Below are 20,349 nucleotides of genomic sequence, written 5' to 3' on the forward strand. Positions count from 1 at the left end.
TTATATAAAATATATATATCATTTTACTTTTACATTTCAGGGTAATTCTGGTGGATCAGGGGAAAATGGTGGTCCAGGGGAGAGAGGACCTCCTGGACCTGGGGTAAGGACAATGTTCAGAGCCAAACATTATTATTAATTTGAAACATACAATCATACCTTTTTCTTACTTTTCATAGGGTTCCAAAGGACCACCAGGTCCAGTTTCCTTCACAGTAAGTAACCTACATTTATTTTTCTGTTTTGACTAATATTTACTTGATGCTGAAAGATCTGGTTTTCTTTTTAACCACATCAATACCACTATGTTAAACCCCTTCATTACCAGACCTTTTTTCAGTTTTCAGTGCTGTGAAAGTTTGACTAAGAATTACTCACGCAACACTGTAACAAAATTATTATATATAATTTTTTTGAGACTGATATACTTTGTTGGGGTTTTTCTTGTTTTTTTTAGTAATAAAAATAAGTAATAAAATGGGAAATAACCTGCTGCTCATAATTTTTGCTATAAAACATATCAAATAAAAATGTCAGGACGGTATGAAAACTAAAATGACCCCTTTTTTTGGAAAGTAGATTCCCCAGGGTGATCTTTTTCTCCACGCATTTTTGGAAATGAAAAAACATGCTGCTATTTAGGGGGTTAAAACAAGGAGCTTGTTAAAGGAGAACTATGGGGTCAGGGCCTTTCCCCATAGTTCTCCTTAGGGTAACGGGAGGATACAAACTAGCGTCCTCCAGTCACCCTAGGCTCAGTAAACGATGTGCAATAAATGTGCAGGTCATACACAGCAGGAGGCTGAGTCAAAGGGGTTAATGTACAGGTCAAATACAGTGGGAAGATGGAGATGAAGGGTTAATGTACATATATGCAGTATAAGGGTGGTGAAGGGTTTAATACATACATTGGAGCAGACAATATTTAAAATAAAATTTAAAATGTTTCTTTTGCTTTTGCTGCTGCTGCAGCATGTTTTTTTTACTAGGAAGTAATACATGGGTTACTGATCTGTTCATTGGTTCCTTTGCTCTCCCCTGCCTCTGATGTAAGAGAAAGGGGAGGGCTTGGCAATGTAAACACTGGCATGGATCAATCAGAGTGATCACAGGGCACAGAACCAGTCTGGTCAGCTCTGTGCCTGAAGCCTCTGATACCCAAAGATGGAACAATAGAACAATAGGGCTGCAGACCCATGACGAAGAAATGTTTAAATACTTTTAATCTCTTTATTTCTACCTTCAGCTTTGTCTTTGTGGAGAAAAAGCATTTGATCATTACAAATATATGGATTTCCAGATTAAGTAGACCCTTGACTCCCTCTAATATTAACCCTTTCGCTGCCAGAGCTATTTTTTCCACACATACTAAAATGCACATTTTAGGCCTAAATATTGCTTAAAGTCCCCGTTTATTTTTCTGAAAACGTTTATTTTTCTGAAAGGAGCAACCCTGGAGAATAAAATGGTGTCAGTTGCAATTTTTTATGTCACACAATATTAGTGCAGCAGTTTATCAAACCAACATTTTCAGTAGAAAATGCATTCAAATTAATTTTTGTGCACACAAGCACAATATAATACCCAACAAGTTGTGCAATATAAAATACGAGGTTGCACTAAAACTAAATAGATACCAAACATATCAAAATCGCTTGCGCTGGTGAAACAGCAAAAAACTTTGATACCCCCAAACAAATATTCTTTTTGGTAAAAGGATGAAGGGTGAGAACCTCTACTTGCTTATTTTTATTGTCCGACTTTTCCTGTGCTAGGGAAAACCAGTCCCTTCATTTCTTGTCCTGCTGTCACAAGAAGAGGAAGCGAAGTCAAATCTTCCCAACCGCATCATGGACAGCAATACAAACTGGACAGAAATGTTTACTCTTCTCAAATTTTTCCAAAACTAAAGAAAAAGGTTTGACTTCAGTCAGCCTTTAACATCTGCATTCAGACAAAACAATTATATATTTAATAAATCTCTTTTCAGTAGTATAAATAGCATACAAGTGGAATTACTTATATATTTTAAATGGAAGAAAAGCAGAGAAATTTAAAAGAAAATCAGTTTATGTAATTGTGAATTGCTGAAATCACTTGAACAGTAATACTTTATGATAATTTCTACCATGTAATTTTTCACAGACTTGTGAACTTGTACAATTTACAAAAGAGAATTGCCGTGAGTACATTTGCCTTCTATTATTTTTATATTTAAAAAATATTGAGACATTTTATGAATTATTTTAACCTAATAATGCTTTTACTATTTTTTCTATTTTTACAGCTTGCTTCTCAGGTAAAACTATAATTTTATTACGTAGTCATTATTTATGTATTATTGAAAATAGAATTTAAATAATTTTTTTTTATTTCAAGGTCCTTCCAAATGCCCAGTTTATCCAACGGAAGTAGTGTTTGCTCTTGATTCCTCTCAAGATGTTCCACCTGCAGGCTTTCAAAGAATGAAGAATATAATCATTTCTCTTATAGAAAACATGGAAATCAGTGAGAGTAATTGCCCCAAAGGGGCCCGTGTTGCAGTGGTCACTTACAGCAATACAGTTAAACATCTCATTCGTTTTTCTGACTTCAAGAACAAAAATCGGCTTTTGGAAGAAATTCGAAAGATTCCACTTGAAAGGACCACAGCTCCAAGAAACATTGGAGAAGCTATGAGATTTGTGGGTAGAAACATGTTCAAGCGTATTAGATATGGCGTTCTCATGAGAAAAGTTGCCTTTTTTTTTGCTAATGGAAAATCACAAGATGCTACTTCAATAAACACAGCTGTTTTGGAACTTGGTGCTCTCAACATAGCCCCAGCAGTTATTGCCTTTGATGATGTACCCAATGTCAAGACAGCCTTTGCGGTGAGTTAATAATTGTTGAGTATTCATAAAACTATGGTAATTGCTAATTATCATGATTTTTATGATGGCATGCTAACATTCCTTTTACCTAAGCCTGACAAATACAGTGCTTATTTAAATTGGCTAATACATGCTGCTATGCTCTTGTAAGTCACTGGCAGTCCTTTTGCCCAGACACAGCCTTAGGTTTCAGTTTGACTGATACTCTTCTAATCTAACTAAAATAGTATTGCTGTGAGCTACTAAAGGTTACTTAGGAATTGCCAATGTTTTTTTTATCAAAACATATGTTTAGCAAAAGTTTATTAAAGAGAAAAAGGTATCAATACACAATTACCACAAAGTGCATAGATGATACATGAAGATTTAAGGATAACACATGGAGAATATTGCTCTATATCATACCAAATACATGCACAGGTTATTGCTTATAAAAGCAATTAAAAACAATTATAAAATACATTTTTCAGGACCATGAAAGTAAAGGGCAACATCTGGAAGCAGTGACAGGTGCGAGGCTTGTGGTATGTTACCTCCAAACAGAGCAGATACATATAAACACAGTTCTCAACTATAACTGAGGAAATAAGCTCCTGTTTGAGCCCCTGGGGGGATTTATCAAAACTGGAGCAGCTGTGCATGGCAACCAATCAGCTTCTCTCTTCAGTTTGTTGAGTTAAGCTTTGAAAATGAAAGAATGAAGCTGATTGGTTGCTGTGCACACCTGCTCCATATTTTCTCTGCTCCAGTTTTGATAAATTCCCTTCCCTAAGTCATACAAAACATAAGATCTGTGTGTGCTCTTTGTCAAGATGGCAACATGTGGCTTGTCTAGCCTGCCACACCCCCCAGATTTTTCAAAATTATTAGGATATCCTCTGTGTATTGATTCAAATCTAATGCACAAACATACCTAGCAGGCACTGCTTTGGGGTCAAGTGTTAGTGGGGATCTAATCACATCATGTAGAAGCGTCACTATCTGCTGCCAATAAACCTGCAGTTGGGAACAAGACCAAATCAGATGGAAAAAGGTTCCTGGGGCCAACTTGCATTTGGGACAAAGAAGATTGTATGCGTGTTTATATTTAATGAGCCTAATCAGCATAAAATAAGTATAGTGAAGAATAAATAGGCTGGTAAGCCTATCACTAATTTTAAGAGATACCTGCCTGTGGTTAGCCAGAACTTTTTCCCATTCCTCCCTATCCACCAGGCCAACCTCCATTTTCCATATGGCCTTCTAGGGGAAAGCCAGTACTCTTGTCCTAGGAACTTGGAGAGCGGTGTATACATCAGAAATCAGAAATCAACCATTTAAAGGAACACCTCGACTAAGCTAGCACCTGTGGATTATCAAGAATAGAATTTGTGAGAATCTCAAATTGGGAAGAAACAACCTGCCAAAGCTCAAAGTAATGGAAGAGCATATTGTTGTGGAGCTGCAATTCCTCTTGGTATGAGGGGAATGACCTAATGCGTATCCCTTCTAAAACATGAGCCAATTTAACAATACCCCAGCTAAGCCAAAACTGTGGGTTGGGCACAAAACTGAGTTTTGGAAGCAGTCAATTTTCTCGTATAGGGTAAGAACGCTTTATTTCAGGTATATTAAGTTTGTTAAGATACATGTTTCAAATATTGAGGCTTTGAATAAGTATGTGATTAAAAGCAGATTCTTCCTTGGAACCACAATGTTGAGGGGGTCTACCAGGCAGCAGGAGCCATTAGGTACAGAAACTTGAGGGCTTCAGTTCCTGTCATGGTACTATGCACAGGTGTCCCCACGCCGCATGCAGGTACCCACGCAGGAGGACCAAATTAGTATGACCACACTAGACAAGGTCAATGAGTAGTATACAATTAATTGTAAACAACAAAACAAAACACAACCACCCCACCAACACCCAAAAGCAAGCACACCCAGGGTATACAAGCAAGGTAAACCTGAGGAGCAGGGCAAGACCAGGGGAGCTGAGCCACACCAGGGGAGCTAAGGAACAAAGGGTCAAGTTACAGGGAGGTAACAGGACTCAGAACTTGGGACTCCCAAACCAGGGGAGCTAAGGCACAAGGGTCAAGGTACAGGCAGGTAACAGGACTCAGGAATGCAAGCAGGTAACAAGACTCAGGACTTGGGACTCAGGATACACAGGAAATGGCAACAGGGCACAGGAATCAGTCAGGGAAAGGCGACAGGATACTGAGCCATGGTCCTGACTGCAGGGAGGGATTAAATACCCTCCCAGAAAGCACCAGGTGGTGGATAATTGCTGAGACACACCCGCAGGTGAGCACTGGAGTCGCAGGTTCCAGCACCATCCAGTGGTGGTCTGGTACCTGACAGTTCCTGGCTACTTGGAGACACCTGCAGGTGAGCACGGGAACTGCAGGATGTGGCTCCAGCACCACCTGAAGGTGCTCTGGATCCTGACAGTTCCCTGGCAAAGGCAGACATGCAAACTATACAGTAACATAGTACAAATTCAAATCTAGCAGTGCCATGCCTTCCAGGTCCAATGGATGCTTCAAGGTAGATAAATTCAGTTTATGTCTGTTATTCCCACACACAAATGTCTGAAGTAGGGAGTCTATCATTTTAAAATACTTGTGCCACATGATGTAAGGAATTACCACGGTTTACATTATGGGTGACCATAGGTTGCAGTGTGACCTACTGCAACGCAGAAAAAGGAATTTTAATTTCCAAGATTTAATTTTGTTGAAGCTGAAGGGGATAATAGCTTGTAAACTGGAGCAAGGGCTTTAAAAAATGAAGATAGGTCTGCCTTAGGCTGGTCTCAGACTCCAAATATAATTGTGACAAAGTGTATTGTCATATGTAACTATGTATAGCAGCGGTGGCGAACCTGTGGCACGCGTGCCACAGAGGGCACGGCACGCAGAGGCCCCTCTGGTGGCACGTGAGCCTAGGTCCCGGTTACAGTGACCCGCACACTCCAGGTGCAGGTCACTGTAAAGTCATGTTAAGTTTTTTTTCGTATAAATTTTTTTTTGGAGATAAAAGACAATAAAATAACATTACACCGTATTATACAGTCATAGTACTTCAAGATACAATACAATGCAGTAGGTGTGGATCTGGACCTGGAATTCGACTGCAACAGCGTTAATCGAAATTCTTGAGTCTCATATCTGACCATATTTTAAAGGTGGAAGGGTTAGAAAGCGCCGGAGGAAAGGTGGGGTTCCTCAAGAAAGACATTAGAGGTAGGTGTGGGGAAGTGAGGGCCATTTTTTTGTTTAAGACGTCCCAAATGCGCAGTGAGAAGGAAGTGATGGGATTTAGTGGTGAGGGCCTCCGCTTAGGTTGAAGCCAGAGAAGGTTAGCTACTGAAGTAGCTGGGTGGAAGGAGTCCTCAATCGTGACCCAGCGAGGAATTTCAGACTCAGCGTGGTATTTGGTTAGTTGTCCTACTTGGGCCGCTTGATAGTATGCTAAAAGGTTAGGGACACCTAGACCACCTCGAGTTTTTGGTAGATAGATGGTGCTACGCGGGGTCCTGGGACGCTTGTCATTCCAGATAAATCTCATGATCCGAGCTTGTAGCATACGTAGTACCGATGACGGAACTTGCACCGGCAATACTCTGAATAAATATAGTATCTTGGGCAAGAAGAACATTTTTATCGCCACTATTCTTCCTACCCATGATAATTGATATCGAGACCATGTTCCGAGTAGATGTACCAATTTCTTTATCATATCTGGGTAGTTGGCTCTATGGAGCGTGGCGTATGATGGGGTCAAATTAATCCCCAGGTAGGACAGTTTAGAGGAAGACCAACGGTAGGGAAAGTTCTCTTGCAGGGATGTTACCAGCGGGGTTGGTAGGGAGATGTTAAGGGCAATTGACTTTGAATCGTTGACGCAAAGCCCCGATATGGAGGCAAATCGGTTGAGAAAGGAACAATGATTATAAACAATGTGTCAGATGGTCAATTCTTTGACATCAGCAGCTTCTACAGCTTCTCTATATACAATGCAACTCATTTTGACAGGCAAGTGTAAGGGAGGGTGCAGTAGCGCGGCTTACTTGTGTGCTTACCTGTCTTCCCCAATGTCTGACACAGATCAGCCCCTGCTGCAGCTAATCACCTTGTGACTTGCTTCAAAGTTACAATGTTGCAGTCCGATCACTTTTTTTTTTCTTTATCATTTAATAGCTAGAAAATAATTGCTCATAAATGACTCTAGAATGATTGTGCAGATTCTAAATACAACTGATCTCCCAGAATGCACTGCACTATGGAGTATGACAGAGCGGCAGGCTTACACCGGTAATGTATCAGTGGGTGTGTTATCTATTGTCTGTTGCCCTGCAATGTTAGCTCTTCTCCCAGCTTTCTATAGCAGGAGAAACAAGAACGATGTTTAAAATAGACGCCTTATCTGTGCGCGCGGCACACCTCGTACATGGTATGCGACCCACCTATTCGCCCAAAGAGAATTATTTCACACGTTACATCATCTCCTCACAGCGCTGCTCACATGAGAGTTTGCACATCTGCTATCAGGTACATTGGGTTTGCTGCGTCTCCAATACACAATCAGATATATATGTAACGTATTTTAGAAAGTGATGCCACATCGGGGGGCAGAGGAGGCCGCAACTGCTACCGGACCCATGTCACCCGGGGGGCCTAAATCTGACCATAACTCCAAAATGTTTGTCTGCCTTTCCCGTCATTGTATCAATATTATCAATAACGATGTATTTATTGGAATTAAGTTGCTATTTAAAGGAGAACTATGAGGGGGGGGGAGGGGGTGCTTTTCACTCACCTCATAGTTCTAGCCGACCTGTGACAATGAGACCGTCACAGGTCGGCTCAGTAGATCGGGAGGTGAGGGAACACATACCGGCGTTCGCTCACCTCTCGATCCTGTCACGGCTCTCTGCCGTGACGGGAGGGGCTGGATTCCCCCCGCTCCGATCCTCCAGCGCTGACTGGTGGAACGGACGGGGGAGGGGGCGGGTACAGCTGGGTCTGCCTCTAGATAGGCAGAGCCAGCTGTCACTCACACAGCTGGGTGGATCTCGTCATCTACGTCGGGATCCGCTCCGGCTGCGGCGTCTCAGTATATAGGGAGCTGTAGCTCGCAGTATACTGAGCTTAGGGTGACGGGAGGACGCTAGTTTGTGTCCTCCCATTACCCTAAGGAGAACTATGAAAAGTCCTGACCCCATAGTTCTCCTTTAACTCATACTGTAGGCAGCGGTGTATTTACAAATGCTGCTGCCCTAGGCACTTACCTTAAATGATGTTTCCTAATCCGATCTTCTTTCCTGTCCTTTTCATCTGTCCCTCCAACGGTGCGGCGGGTCTCCGTTCCAGCGCTGACTCCTCTGTGCTAGCTGGCACTTCCTGTCCCACGGTGTCTGCATGCGGGTGCACGCCGCCCATAGACTTACCTTGTGTCTCTCCTCGCGTCCCGGCCGTAAATGTGAACTGCGCATGCCCCCCCCAGATGCTTTGCAGCCGCCCCAAAAATTGTCACATTTTCGGACGGGAGCGTGCGGGGAAGACACAGGTCAGTATTAACCCTTTTCAAAGCGTTTATTTTTTTTAACACTTTTTGCATATATCTCCTGCTTGTTAGCCTCATATAAATATATGCAAAAACACCGAAGGGTTTAATAACCCTTTAGGCCTTGTTCACACCAAATGCAGAGCAGATACGGTCAGGTTTCTGCACGCGCACACTAGTCTTTTAGACGCGCTTTTGACGCGTTTTTAGACACGTTTTGGATGCGTTCCGGGCTCTTTTTGGTTACAAAAGAGGTTAAAGTTTAAAATGGCCTTTAAGTGTGTTCCAGGCATTGGCATGCATTTTTGATGCGTTTGTGATGCGTTCCGGAGCAGATCCAGAGCAGGTAAAATAGGGCCTGCTGCAATTTTTTCACCTGCTCTGGATCTGTTCGGCAACTGCACGCTGCGATGTGAACTGGAGCAAAAAATACCATTGGAATACATTGGACGCAGTTTTGATCCGCTCTGCACCTGCTCTGCTCTGGATCTGCTCCGCGCTTGGTGTGAACAAGCCCTTAAAGGGGTTCTAAACCCTCCAGTTTTTTTCCTATATCTACTGCTAGCATGCAGGCAAGAAGTGTAAAAAAAAAAAAAACGCTTAAAATCATTTTAAACTTACTTCGTTATCGCCGCTCGTTCCCGCGCCGAGAATCAGGAAGTGATCGTACGGCCGCAAAGGATCTTAGGGCGGGCGCATGCGCAGTTCCGATTCTCGGCCGGGAGACGAGCAGAGACGCAAGGTAAGTCTATGGACGCGTGCACCCGCCTGCAGACACCGCTGGATCGGAGAGACAGAGCAGTCAGCGCTGGATCGGAGTGACGTCACACCGCAAGGGAAAACATTTTTTTGCCTTTAATGTCACTTTAAAGACAAGTCTGGGGAAATGTATCTTTCTTTTTTTTTTCTTTCTTTGCTCCTGACATACAATAAAATGAATACATTGTACGTGCAGAAGGTGGGGAAGACAAACAACACAATCTCCTAAAGATCATCGGGTGGGAAGTGATGGTTGACACGCCTAACATGCCTTTGGTGGGGCAAATTAACATCGTGTCAAAAAAAATGTAAAGGAAAAAAAAAAAAAAACAGGTCGGTCTTGTTATGTCCATAAGACGGGGGGAGCCACCAGCCTCAGTCTGCATTCTTCTAGGAGGTCGAGGAACCAGCTGCTGCTCTAGAGAGGACTCACGATGAGGAACCTGATGATAAGTGCCGTGGTGCTGCTCTGCCTAGCCCAGCTAGGTAAGGATTTGATGTGGGGAAATGATGAGAAGAGGGTCTGCTTATTATAGGTGGAGGTGAAGAGGGTCTGTTTATTATAGGTGGAGGTGAAGAGGGTCTGTTTATTATAGGTGGAGGTGAAGAGGGTCTGTTTATTATAGGTGGAGGTGAAGAGGGTCTGTTTATTATAGGTGGAGGTGAAGAGGGTCTGTTTATTATAGGTGGAGGTGAAGAGGGTCTGTTTATTATAGGTGGAGGTGAAGAGGGTCTGTTTATTATAGGTGGAGGTGAAGAGGGTCTGTTTATTATAGGTGGAGGTGAAGAGGGTCTGTTTATTATAGGTGGAGGTGAAGAGGGTCTGTTTATTATAGGTGGAGGTGAAGAGGGTCTGTTTATTATAGGTGGAGGTGAAGAGGGTCTGTTTATTATAGGTGGAGGTGAAGAGGCTTTTTTATTTTTGTAAACTTTGACCCACAGATTGCTTAGGGTGCAGGTTCCTTCGGGGCCTATTCCCGATGCTGGGGAGGAGATTCTGTGCCCTAATATAGGGTTTTCTGCCTCCTCCCAACCAGGGGGTCTCTCTTCGGGAGAGCCCCCTACCTAGTACTATGTGGGACCTGTTTCGGCAGGTCTCCAAAGCATCGGGGGTCCACCTGCCTTCGGGTAGGTGGACCATGGTATCTCAACCCCTGTCAGGAGCCGTGCGCCCTGGGGGGTCCGGAATCGAGGTCCCTTCTTTATGGAAGGACAAAGCACCCTTGTGCAGGTTTTTGTGCGCTGCGGTTCACTTTTTTTGTTCACAGGGGGAAGTTGTTTTTCGATGCACGTTCCACAGGCTCCTAAAAAAGAAAAAAAAAAGGAGGTGAAGAAGCTCAAATTATTAGAGGTGGAAATGAAAGCAGAATGAATTCAGAAACTGTCGTATATTTTCAAAACTGCCCTAAACTGTTCCACAACGTATTGCAAGGAAGGTGGGAATCATGAGCAAAATTCTGTACAGATTAAACCAATTTTTACCAAATTTGCCACCGCTTAAAAAATGTTTTGGTGAAAAATTAACCCACCTGAAACCTAATATTATCGGCTGTTTCTGTTCATGACTAAATATTTTTGTTTACATCAATCTGTTGTTTTTTTGCCATTTTTCTAACCTTTATATCCACAATTTTCATTTGGAACGTTTACAAAATTGGGTAAAAAGCAGGGAAAATTTTTGTAAGTTCCTAAGGTCCAACAGTGATTGTTAGTCCATTTCTCAGCCGGATCTATTTTTCAAAGTGGATTTTTCACACTCTATTGGGTGATTATTTGTTTTTCTTTAATACACGCTTAAGCTATCCACACATTGTGGGCAGCACAGTGGTGTAGTGGTTAGCACTTCTGGGGGTCCCTGAATCCCGGCCATGTCACTATCTACAAGGAGTTTGCATGTTCTCCTGTGCTGTGTGGGTTTCCTCCGGGTACTCCGTTGTCCTCCCACACTCCAAAGACATGCTGGAAGGTTAAATGGCTCCTGTTTGAATTGGCCCTCCATGTATGTATGTGAGATGGGGACCTTAGATTGTAAGCTCCAGGGACTGATGTGAATGTGCAACTGTGTAAATGCTGCGTACATTGGTCAGCACTATAAACGCCAATAATAATATAAACTTTCGTATGAAAAATGTCACCGGAACATTCAGAACATAATGCCGTCAGAGACTTGACAAATGTCATTAAAAATTTCGGATGATTTTAACATTCGATTTTGGAAATAAATGGAGTTTCCTGAAGAGAAATCACATTCACTGTTTTTCATTCATTCGAGAAACATTTTCCATCCTGCTCCTTCGATTTTCTTCGGCCCTATGAAAACAATCAGCGATTTGACTTGATGAACTATTAGAATATGGAACGATTGCTCCAAAAAGGATGGTGTATGACCAACTTAAGGGTCGTCTGCACTTCATTGCCCCTTGGCATGTAACAGGATAGTAATAATAATAATAATATAATCAGGGGCGTAACTAGAAATCACAGGGCCCCATAGCAACATTTTGTATGGGGGCCCTGTGATTTCTAGTTATGCCACTTGCAGAGCCCACCTGAGGTCCCACACAGCCCACCTGAGAGTAACCCTACAGAGCCCACCATAGACTCTCTATGGTGGGCTCTGCAGGGTCTCAGGTGGGCTGCACACCTTTTACCTGTCAGCCCCGATCCACCGTCCGGCTCCATGACATGGAGGCCCGCACGGCATCAGGGGGATGTCCTGGCCGGGCCCCCCTGTGCCCCCGGGCTTCATAGCGGCTCCCTGGGTCGCTATGGTAATTGTTACGCCACTGAATATAATGTACTTTAAAGTACATAGTTTACTCTTGGAATCAGAACACCTAAAATATCCTCAGCAACTGTTATTTTCTATTGATATACAAGAACAACAAGAATGTGATAATGTGGATACATTGTAGCTTTTTTTTTTACACCTCATTCAGATTCCAAAAGTAATGTAGTAATTTGTTACTTAAACTGGTAACTTGTCAATGCCTTAAAAATAAGGAATCCCATTTTATACCTTATTTATTCTTCTAATCCATTCCGAGAATGATCCACCCCCCACCCCTCCCCCCCTCTTCCATCAACTGCCCAGCGTGAATATGTGCCACAACTAGCATTTTTTTAAATTGGCTTTTATAACACTAATCCATTCCATGGGGTAACATTCAGGTAAGTTAAACCCAAGAGCTAAACCTTATAAATACATTCCAGTCCCTTAATTATTAACAACAATGTATCTTATTTGTGTATCACTGGGCTGTAGATCCTCCAATCATCTCTGAATTGGTGCTGACACTGTCCTTCCTTCTGGAGGGGGGCTACTTGTGTTCCCCATGGTCCCTGTGTGTGTTTGGTAAGTAGTCACCGCTCCAAGCTCGCACCCGGGATGAACTACAACCTCAGTGCAAATGAGTAAACTAAACATGAGATTGTAGTCCATCCCGGGGGGAGGAGCTTGGAGCGGTGACTACGTTACACACAGGGACCATGGGAAACACACGTAGCCCCCCTCAAGAAGGAAGGACAGTGTCAGCACCAATTCAGAGATGATTCTTACTGGATTGAACTGGATTCATGCACATAATTTTTCATTATCCTGTAACAATTCATATTTGACATTTTCCCCGGTTATTGAAAATTCTCACTCCCCAGGAATTCCAGCAATGTAACAATGTAAATATATTTATATATATATACTGTAGACTGTGTATACTGTTTTCTTTTCTATAGCAAGGATCATTTTGTTTAGAAAAAAAACCTATTCTTCACGGTGACCACACCTCTTTATTTCTGTTCTGCGGGGATTATGGTTGTCAGGCGACATTTTTGTTTCTGTTTCCAAAACAAATTGGATATTTTTAACCCCTTCATGACTGAGGCCTTTTTTTAATTTTTTGTACCCATGTTATATTCCACATTTTAGGCCTGAAAATTACTTAAAACCCCCCAACATTATATATTTTCTGAATGCCAAGACCCTATAGAATAAAATGGTGGTAGTTGCAAATTTTTATGTTGCGCAATATTAGCGCAACTCCTTTATTAAACCCCAATATTTAGTGAAAAATTTAATTAAATGCCCCAAAACACAACAAAATACCAATTTTTTAAATGAAATATAAAAGATGAGGTTACAACGAGTAAAACGATACCCAACATGCCCAGTTTACAGATTGCGTGCGACCGTGAAACGGCGAAAAACTGCAGTACCCCAAAAAGTCAATAAAAGACACTTTAAAAGCCCCCACAGGTCATCAATTTAGAGATACCCCAAAATACTGGCCCTAGAATTATTGCTCTCACTCCGGCGTGCGCGGCGATACCCAACATGTGTAGCGCGTTCGTCGTTTTCATGCGTAGGCGCACCCGACGCGTGTTTACGTGGCGACGCGCGTGCTCGCGGGGGCGGGGTACTTTTAAATTTTTTTTTATTATTATTAGATTTATTTTATTTCATTTTAATTTTAAAAACTTTTTTTTTTTTTTTTTTACTTTACTTTGACTGCTATCACATGGGGGGGCTTGCAAGCCCCCCCATGTAATAGCAGATGGTGGTGACAGGTCCTCTTTAAGGTGATGCTGGGGGTCCAAAAGACCCTCAGTGTCACCTTTACACTGGAAATAAGCTATTGAAGTGCAGATCGCACTTCAATAGCTTATAGCTGGGCTGCAGGAGCCCAGAACTGACAGCCCAGGGACCGGAAGTGATGCAATCTGCATCGCTCCCGGTCCCATAGAACGGGGAGGGGATCGATGAACGGAAGTTCGTCGACCTCCTCCCCAGCTCCCCGCGGACACAAAGATCGCCGGTCCCGGGCCCGTAGGAGGGGCAACGGAGCCCGGGAAGCACGGCGGGGGTGTCCGGCGGGGGGGGGCGGCCCCTTCTTCGGGACGCAGAAGCGATCTGGCGACAGGTAAGTCGCCAGGATCGCTTCTGTTGTAAAGCCGACAGTCGGCTCTACAAGTTTAAACAGAGTCCCGGCGGCAAAAGTCGCCGGGAGTCCGTTTAAACAGCCCCGATGCTGGCGACGTACACTGTACGTCGTCAGTCACGAAGGGGTTAAAGAACGTTTTCTGAAGGATCATGCAACTCGCCCTCCGTGGCTGCAGCTAACTCCATCCCATGTTCCGGAGAAAACACCATGCGAGGATGCGAGATATTCAACCCTGGGGGTGGTTATTTATAAAGATTCACAACTTTTTATCATTGGATTCCATTAGCAAAATACACCATATTACCAAAAGTATTGGGACGCCCCTCCAAATCATTGGATTCAGGTGTTCTGTGACATTTCCTGGCTACTAAATATTCCGCGGTCACCTGTTACTGGGATTATAACAAAGTGGAAGCAACCGGGAACAACAGCAACTCAGCCAGGAAGTGGTAGGCCACGTCACATGACAGAGCGGGGTCAGCGCATGCTGAAGCGCACAGTGCGCAGAAGTCGCCAACTGTCTGCAGAGTCAATAGCTACAGACCTCCAAACTCCATGTAGCCTTCAGATTGGCGCAACAACAGTGCATAGAGAGCTTCATGGAATGGGTTTCCATGGCCGAGCAGCTGCATCCAAGCCTTACATCACCAAGTGCAATGCAAAGCGTGGGATGCCGCGGTGTAAAGCGCGCCGCCACTGGACTCTAGAGGAGTGGAGACGTGTTCTCTGGAGTGACCAATCACGCTTCTCTGTCTGGCAATCCGATGGGCGTGTCTGGGTTTGGTCTTGCAAGGAGAACTTGCCTGACTGCATTGTGCGCTGACCCTGCTCTGTCATTTTACGTGGCTGAGTTGCTGTTGTTCCCGGTTGCTTCCACTTTGTTATACTACCAGTAACAGGTGACCGCGGAATATTTAGTAGCCAGGAAATGTCACGGAACACATGAATCCAATACTTTTGGCAATATAGTGTATATTTGGGCTCTTCTCCTATCAGCATGCCCCTTGCAGGACAACGAAATGGCTCGCTGTGCTGCTTTATTCTCTCCCAGTCTGAGCTCTGATGTACAGGGACTGCACAGACTGATACCAGGTCCCATTCAGATCTTTGCACCAGTGGCATTTACAATTATGTAATAATGAATACGAGCTGCATTTCTTTTTTGACCTTTATGTCTACCTAGAATGAAGCTTTAAGGGTTGGGATCCCTATGTATTCACCCCCAGATGACGCATGAGTCTGCTACTTACTGCGGCCAGACGCTTTTGTAGAGAACACAAGAGGTTTTGTAAAGACTTTTGCTCGGATCAAACATTAGGAAATAAACGCTATTTGTAGAAGAAGGGAGAGACAAACAATATAATGGCGTCAGGTTGGGGAAGGGCGCAGCCTACATTGTTATCTCATTGAAGAGCAAAAAACTAACAAGAAAAACTAAACAGTTTCCCTATTATCAGAAGAAGACTAGAGTCAAGCCTCAGAGCTCACACAGGGCTCTCCCCATGTGACAGTGTTGGGTGCCCCAGCAGCCAATCACCAACAGGGTCCTTTAAAAGAAAAGGGGGTTTGGTCACCTGCTCCCCTAAACCAAGAAGTACCTGGAATTTCTTCTTTCTTGCTGAACAGATCGGCATGGCAAGTGGAGGCCCATTAAAATGGACATTTTGCCATCTCCACAAAGGCTTGTAGAACTGGCACCGTAACAAGGGTAACAGGTTGGTTTTAAGGGATCATCAGGGCACAGCAAACCACTGGACTGAGCTCGGTTCCTGGTTTTGAACTGGGGCCATGGCACTACTTAGGAGGACCAGCTTGCGCCTGTACAACTTTAGCGACCACATCCCATTTTCAACCACCTCAGAGGTCACTAACCTCCATTGCTCTGCACTTGATCCCAACAATCACTGAGAAACCCATCATGCACCAGGACAACGTCATAACATCCAGTATGCATCGTATGGGGTGGCACACCTTCTTTATGAGCTAACAACTTAAAGCCAGCATGCCCAAACTCTCAGATGACCATAATGTGTCTTCTTACGAACATGTCTCAGAGCCATCAGCCCTGTGAACCTCAGAGAACATGCGTTCTGTGCGAATAGAGGCAAAGAGGAACTTTATTAGTAAACTTTTCAGGTTAAAGCCTTGGTTCTGAACTGGTGGGTCGTGATCCAAAAGTGGGTCCCGACCCCGTGTTCAGTGGGTCGCCACATGCCTTCCGCTTTTCTAGGTGAGAGGCTCCTCAGCCTCCCCCTAGCGCAGCGATGTCCGTACTCACACTGAGCAGCCATTCAAAATATGCTGCCGAGTGTCAGCCTGATGTGAGGTGGGTTGGGGGTATGGAAGCGAGGGAGCTCCACCCATACATCCATGCGTATAGCTCCCTCGCATGTCCTGTAGAGCTACCTGGACCAGAGTAACATCACATTCAAGCCCCCGTCACCTCTACAGGCCCGCATGGGAGCTGTACCAGCAATGCACATATGGATAGGGCTCCATCACAGCACAGCAGCCCACACGGCCATGCAACCAATTGCAGTGCGACTTGGGTTGCGACTTAATGACCAAGGACAAATGTGGCTCCTAAGGTTACACAGGTGGAGAACCACTGGTTTAAAGACAATGTAATGTAATACCGCATTATGGACACTAGATGGAGCTGAACAGCTGAGGAAATAATTATATGTTTCTTATGTTCCTCAGCTCCATCTACTATATCAGTCAACTCATCATTATTTATTTTGAAACAAAAGACATTCACATAAAACAATGATTAGATAATATCAGATACATAACCTGAATGATTTTCATATTTACAGTTTTTGCACTTTTCACACAATGTATGCCAATGATAATAATAATGTTCTTGTTCTTACAGGTTCCTCCTCTCTTTGCTACACCTGCACTAAGGCCATGAATGATGCATCGTGCACAACAGTGGCCAGCTGCAATGGATCAACCCCGTTCTGTGGGACGATGTTCAGTAAGTATAACGATCTGTCTGGATTCTGGGAATGTAGAGAAAATGATTTATATATGAGCTAGTAAACCAGAGAGTGTATCTGTGTCTGCTGGAAGCAGGGCTATAGCTACCATTGGGCGAGTGAGGCACTTGCCTCAGGCGCAGCTGAGAGGGGTTGCAGCCAGGGCCGGCCATGGCTGCGTCTCCTCGCCACTGTTGCCATGGTGAGCACAGGGGGACATTGGCAACAGGGGCGCCAGGCGGCCAACACAGCCGCGGTTTTCTCCTCGGATCCCCGCTGCTCTCCCCCGCCTATATGGGTAGATGTGTCCTCAATCTCTTTTTCTATTTCAAAAGGGAATTGTCAAGGGTTCAGACCCCTGATATTTCCCCGATGGAAACTTAAAATGTTTCATTAGTTTCGTCAAACGAAACAAATTTTGATGCTATTTTCGATTTGGCCACCAACGCATTCTGCGCATGCGCGCCGTCATCCTGGAGGCGGAGCGCATGACGTCACATACCGCACACGTCTAATGGGAGGCACAATTCTCTGTTCTAGCCTCGGGCGCAAAAGGAGCTTGCTACGGCTCTGGCTGAAAGACAATGTCCAATGGATCCAACGGCACCTTGAGGGCCTGTGTTGAGGGGCTTTTGTTCACTTCAAGTGGGTTTTGTGTTCCTATTCAAGTCTACGAGAATTCAAAACCCACGTGAAGCAAGTCAAATGAAGGTCTGCAGGAGATAAACAGCATGTGAAATACACCTGTCAATTAATTCTGAATGTTCTCAGAGCAGTGGCGTAACAATCACCATAGCGACCCAGGTCGGCCGCTATGGGGCCCGGGGCTCAGGGGGGCCCGGCCAGGACAACAAGGACGACAAGGCCGCCTGGGTCGCTATGGCATCTCAGGTTGCTGGCTGTCACTGGCGGCTGTCAGTGATCTGTGCAGCGGCGTGTTCCTCCTCACAGCCGCTGCTGAGTCAGTGAAAGCCAGCAGCTGTGGAGGAGGAAGCCTGGGCCTGGCGTCAAAAGCGTAAGAGGAGGCGGGGCCCAGCGATGGAGGAGGCGGGGCCTGCAGGCGACCATGGAGGCGGACAGCAGATCAGGGCTGACAGGTAAGAGATGTGCAGCCCACCTGAGACCCTGCAGAGCCCACCAGAGAGTCTATGGCGGGCTCTGCAGGGACACTCTCAGGTGGGCTGTTTGGGACCTCAGGTGGACTCTGCAAGGGGCATAACTAGAAATCACAGGGCCTCCATACAAAATGTTGCTATGGGGCCCTGGGATTTCTAGTTATGCCACTGTCTCAGAGGTTTCTCACACTGGTACCATTGACCCAAGCCCATAGTCAGTGGGACCATTTATGTTGGTTACACAAGTTGGAGGCTTTTCTCCTCCATGTGTTAACATAGCTACAGATGTATTGTTTGGATTTGCTATGTAATCGCAGCATGGAGAGATGGAATGAAACCCGAAGTCTTCTGAATATCCTAAAAGCCCTTGACCTCGGGGTGGTCAGTAAGAGTATAATACAGTAAAGCTCAAAAGCCAAAGTTCTGACCCAAATCCTGCAGTGTAATTAATGGGCCTCCCTAACCCATGCAGATGTGTACATATTGCAGGAGGAAGCAGAATGTTTATGTTTGCATACTGAGCCTCCAAGGTCAGGGGCCACCTCCAGAGACTTTTTTCGCCCGAGGCAAGAACAAAAAAATGTGCCCCCCCCCCAACAGGTGTGTGACATCACCTAACGCCCGTGTATGTGCGGCATCATATGTGCCCCGCCTCCAGGATGTTTCATATGCGCCCCACCTCCAGGATGTGTATTTTTCATTTTTATAATTTCTTTTTTTTTCTTTTTTTTCTTTTTTTTACTGTTGGGGGCTTTGGGGGAAATATTGGGGATCTAAACAGACCCCGGATAATTCCCTTTTTAAAACAGAAAAAGAAATTGCAGACACAGTGTCTTCAACCTCTTTTTCTGCAGCCTCTGTTCTAAATGAATGTAAAGTACTCAGTGCAGAGGCCTCCCGTTCATTCAGAAAATATTTACTATCAACCAGTTTCATAATGGGGAGAATCCTCTGTACAGAGTGCTACTCCCCATCGAGAAACTCATGAATGAACAGGAAGTGATGTAAAGCACTTCCTGTTCATTTATAACTGGGGACAGATAGTACTATGTGTCCCCAGGTATTTACAAACACTGGAGTAATCAGCTGATCGCTCCAGTGTTTGCTCTGCCGCTCGGCCATGTACAGAGAGGAGGCACAGCCTGCACCTTCCTCTCTGATCCCCGCTGCTCTGCCCCACCTGTATGGGCAGAGGCAGCGGGGATCCGAAGAGAAGTGAAGTGATGAAGCCGGCGGGGGGGGGAGGAGGGAGCGTTCTCACAGCAGCATGGTCGAGTGGTGAGGAGAGATACCCTCCGGCTGTCAGATCCTGGCCGAGCGTCTCTCTCTCTCTCTGCTCACCGCTCGGCATTCTAAAGTGACAGTGCTCCCTTCTCTGCCCCCACCAGCTTCAGTACTGCTTTTCTCCTCGGATCCCCGCTGCCTCTGCCCATACAGACAGGGGGAGAACAGGGGGGATCCATAGGAGAAAAAAACCCCCCCCCCCGCCTGCACGCACGCCCTCCCTGCCCGCCCACCAAACCATTACTGAGCCGAGCACAGCCATCATCCTGTCTACAATGCATGCCGAGCACAGCCCCGGCCCCCCCCCCCCCCCCCCACACCTGTGTCTGAGGCACTCGTCTCCACGCCCTAGCTACAGCCCTGGCCACCTTGAGGTCCATGCTTTTAATCTGTAGTATTGTATTTACACCTTAAAACTCCTGATAGACTTGCTGTAATTCTGAGGTCCCTCCAAACGACAGGGATTCTTGTGGCCGTGATGTTCATAGTTTGTTTGCACCTCACTACAGATCTGCCATGTTTATTTTTTTCCCTACAGTTGATGGTGTCTTTGTGAAGTGGATGAACAAGTTTTGCTCCGCTGCCTGTATCACTGGCAATCAGAACTTCACCATTGTGTCTGCCACCGAAACTTGCTGTAAGTCCGACCTGTGCAACGACCAGAAGCTTGGAGATGTCAACAGCGCATTTACCAACTTGGGTAACGGAGCAAGCGGGTTGACCAGCAGTGCCTTCCCGATGCTGGCGCTTGGTCTCCTGAGCTATATGTTCGCCTTGTAAACCCAACACGTTCAGATGGTGGAGATTTTAGCAAGAGGACTACATAGAAAGAAGTCATATCTGT

At 44.9% G+C, this 20,349-nt stretch overlaps 2 protein-coding genes across 2 annotated transcripts in view; both read left to right on the forward strand.

Moving 5' to 3' along the window:
* Positions 1-6,207, forward strand: part of LOC108792064 (collagen alpha-6(VI) chain-like) — a 92,362-nt gene extending 86,155 nt beyond the window's left edge. Inside the window, exons 32-37 of the mRNA XM_018562746.1 lie at positions 41-103; positions 180-215; positions 2,146-2,182; positions 2,288-2,299; positions 2,380-2,873; positions 6,046-6,207. Coding sequence (XP_018418248.1) covers positions 41-103; positions 180-215; positions 2,146-2,182; positions 2,288-2,299; positions 2,380-2,873; positions 6,046-6,207 — 804 coding nt within the window. The remainder of the gene's footprint in view (positions 1-40; positions 104-179; positions 216-2,145; positions 2,183-2,287; positions 2,300-2,379; positions 2,874-6,045) is intronic.
* Positions 6,208-9,619: 3,412 nt separating this feature from the next.
* THEM6 (thioesterase superfamily member 6) overlaps positions 9,620-20,349 on the forward strand; it is a 21,136-nt gene continuing 10,406 nt past the window's right edge. Inside the window, exons 1-3 of the mRNA XM_018562747.1 lie at positions 9,620-9,671; positions 17,001-17,105; positions 20,044-20,281. Coding sequence (XP_018418249.1) covers positions 9,620-9,671; positions 17,001-17,105; positions 20,044-20,281 — 395 coding nt within the window. The remainder of the gene's footprint in view (positions 9,672-17,000; positions 17,106-20,043; positions 20,282-20,349) is intronic.

Source organism: Nanorana parkeri, unplaced genomic scaffold (assembly GCF_000935625.1).
Source record: "Nanorana parkeri isolate BGI_ZX_2015 unplaced genomic scaffold, ASM93562v1 scaffold597, whole genome shotgun sequence".
NCBI lineage: Eukaryota > Metazoa > Chordata > Amphibia > Anura > Dicroglossidae > Nanorana > Nanorana parkeri.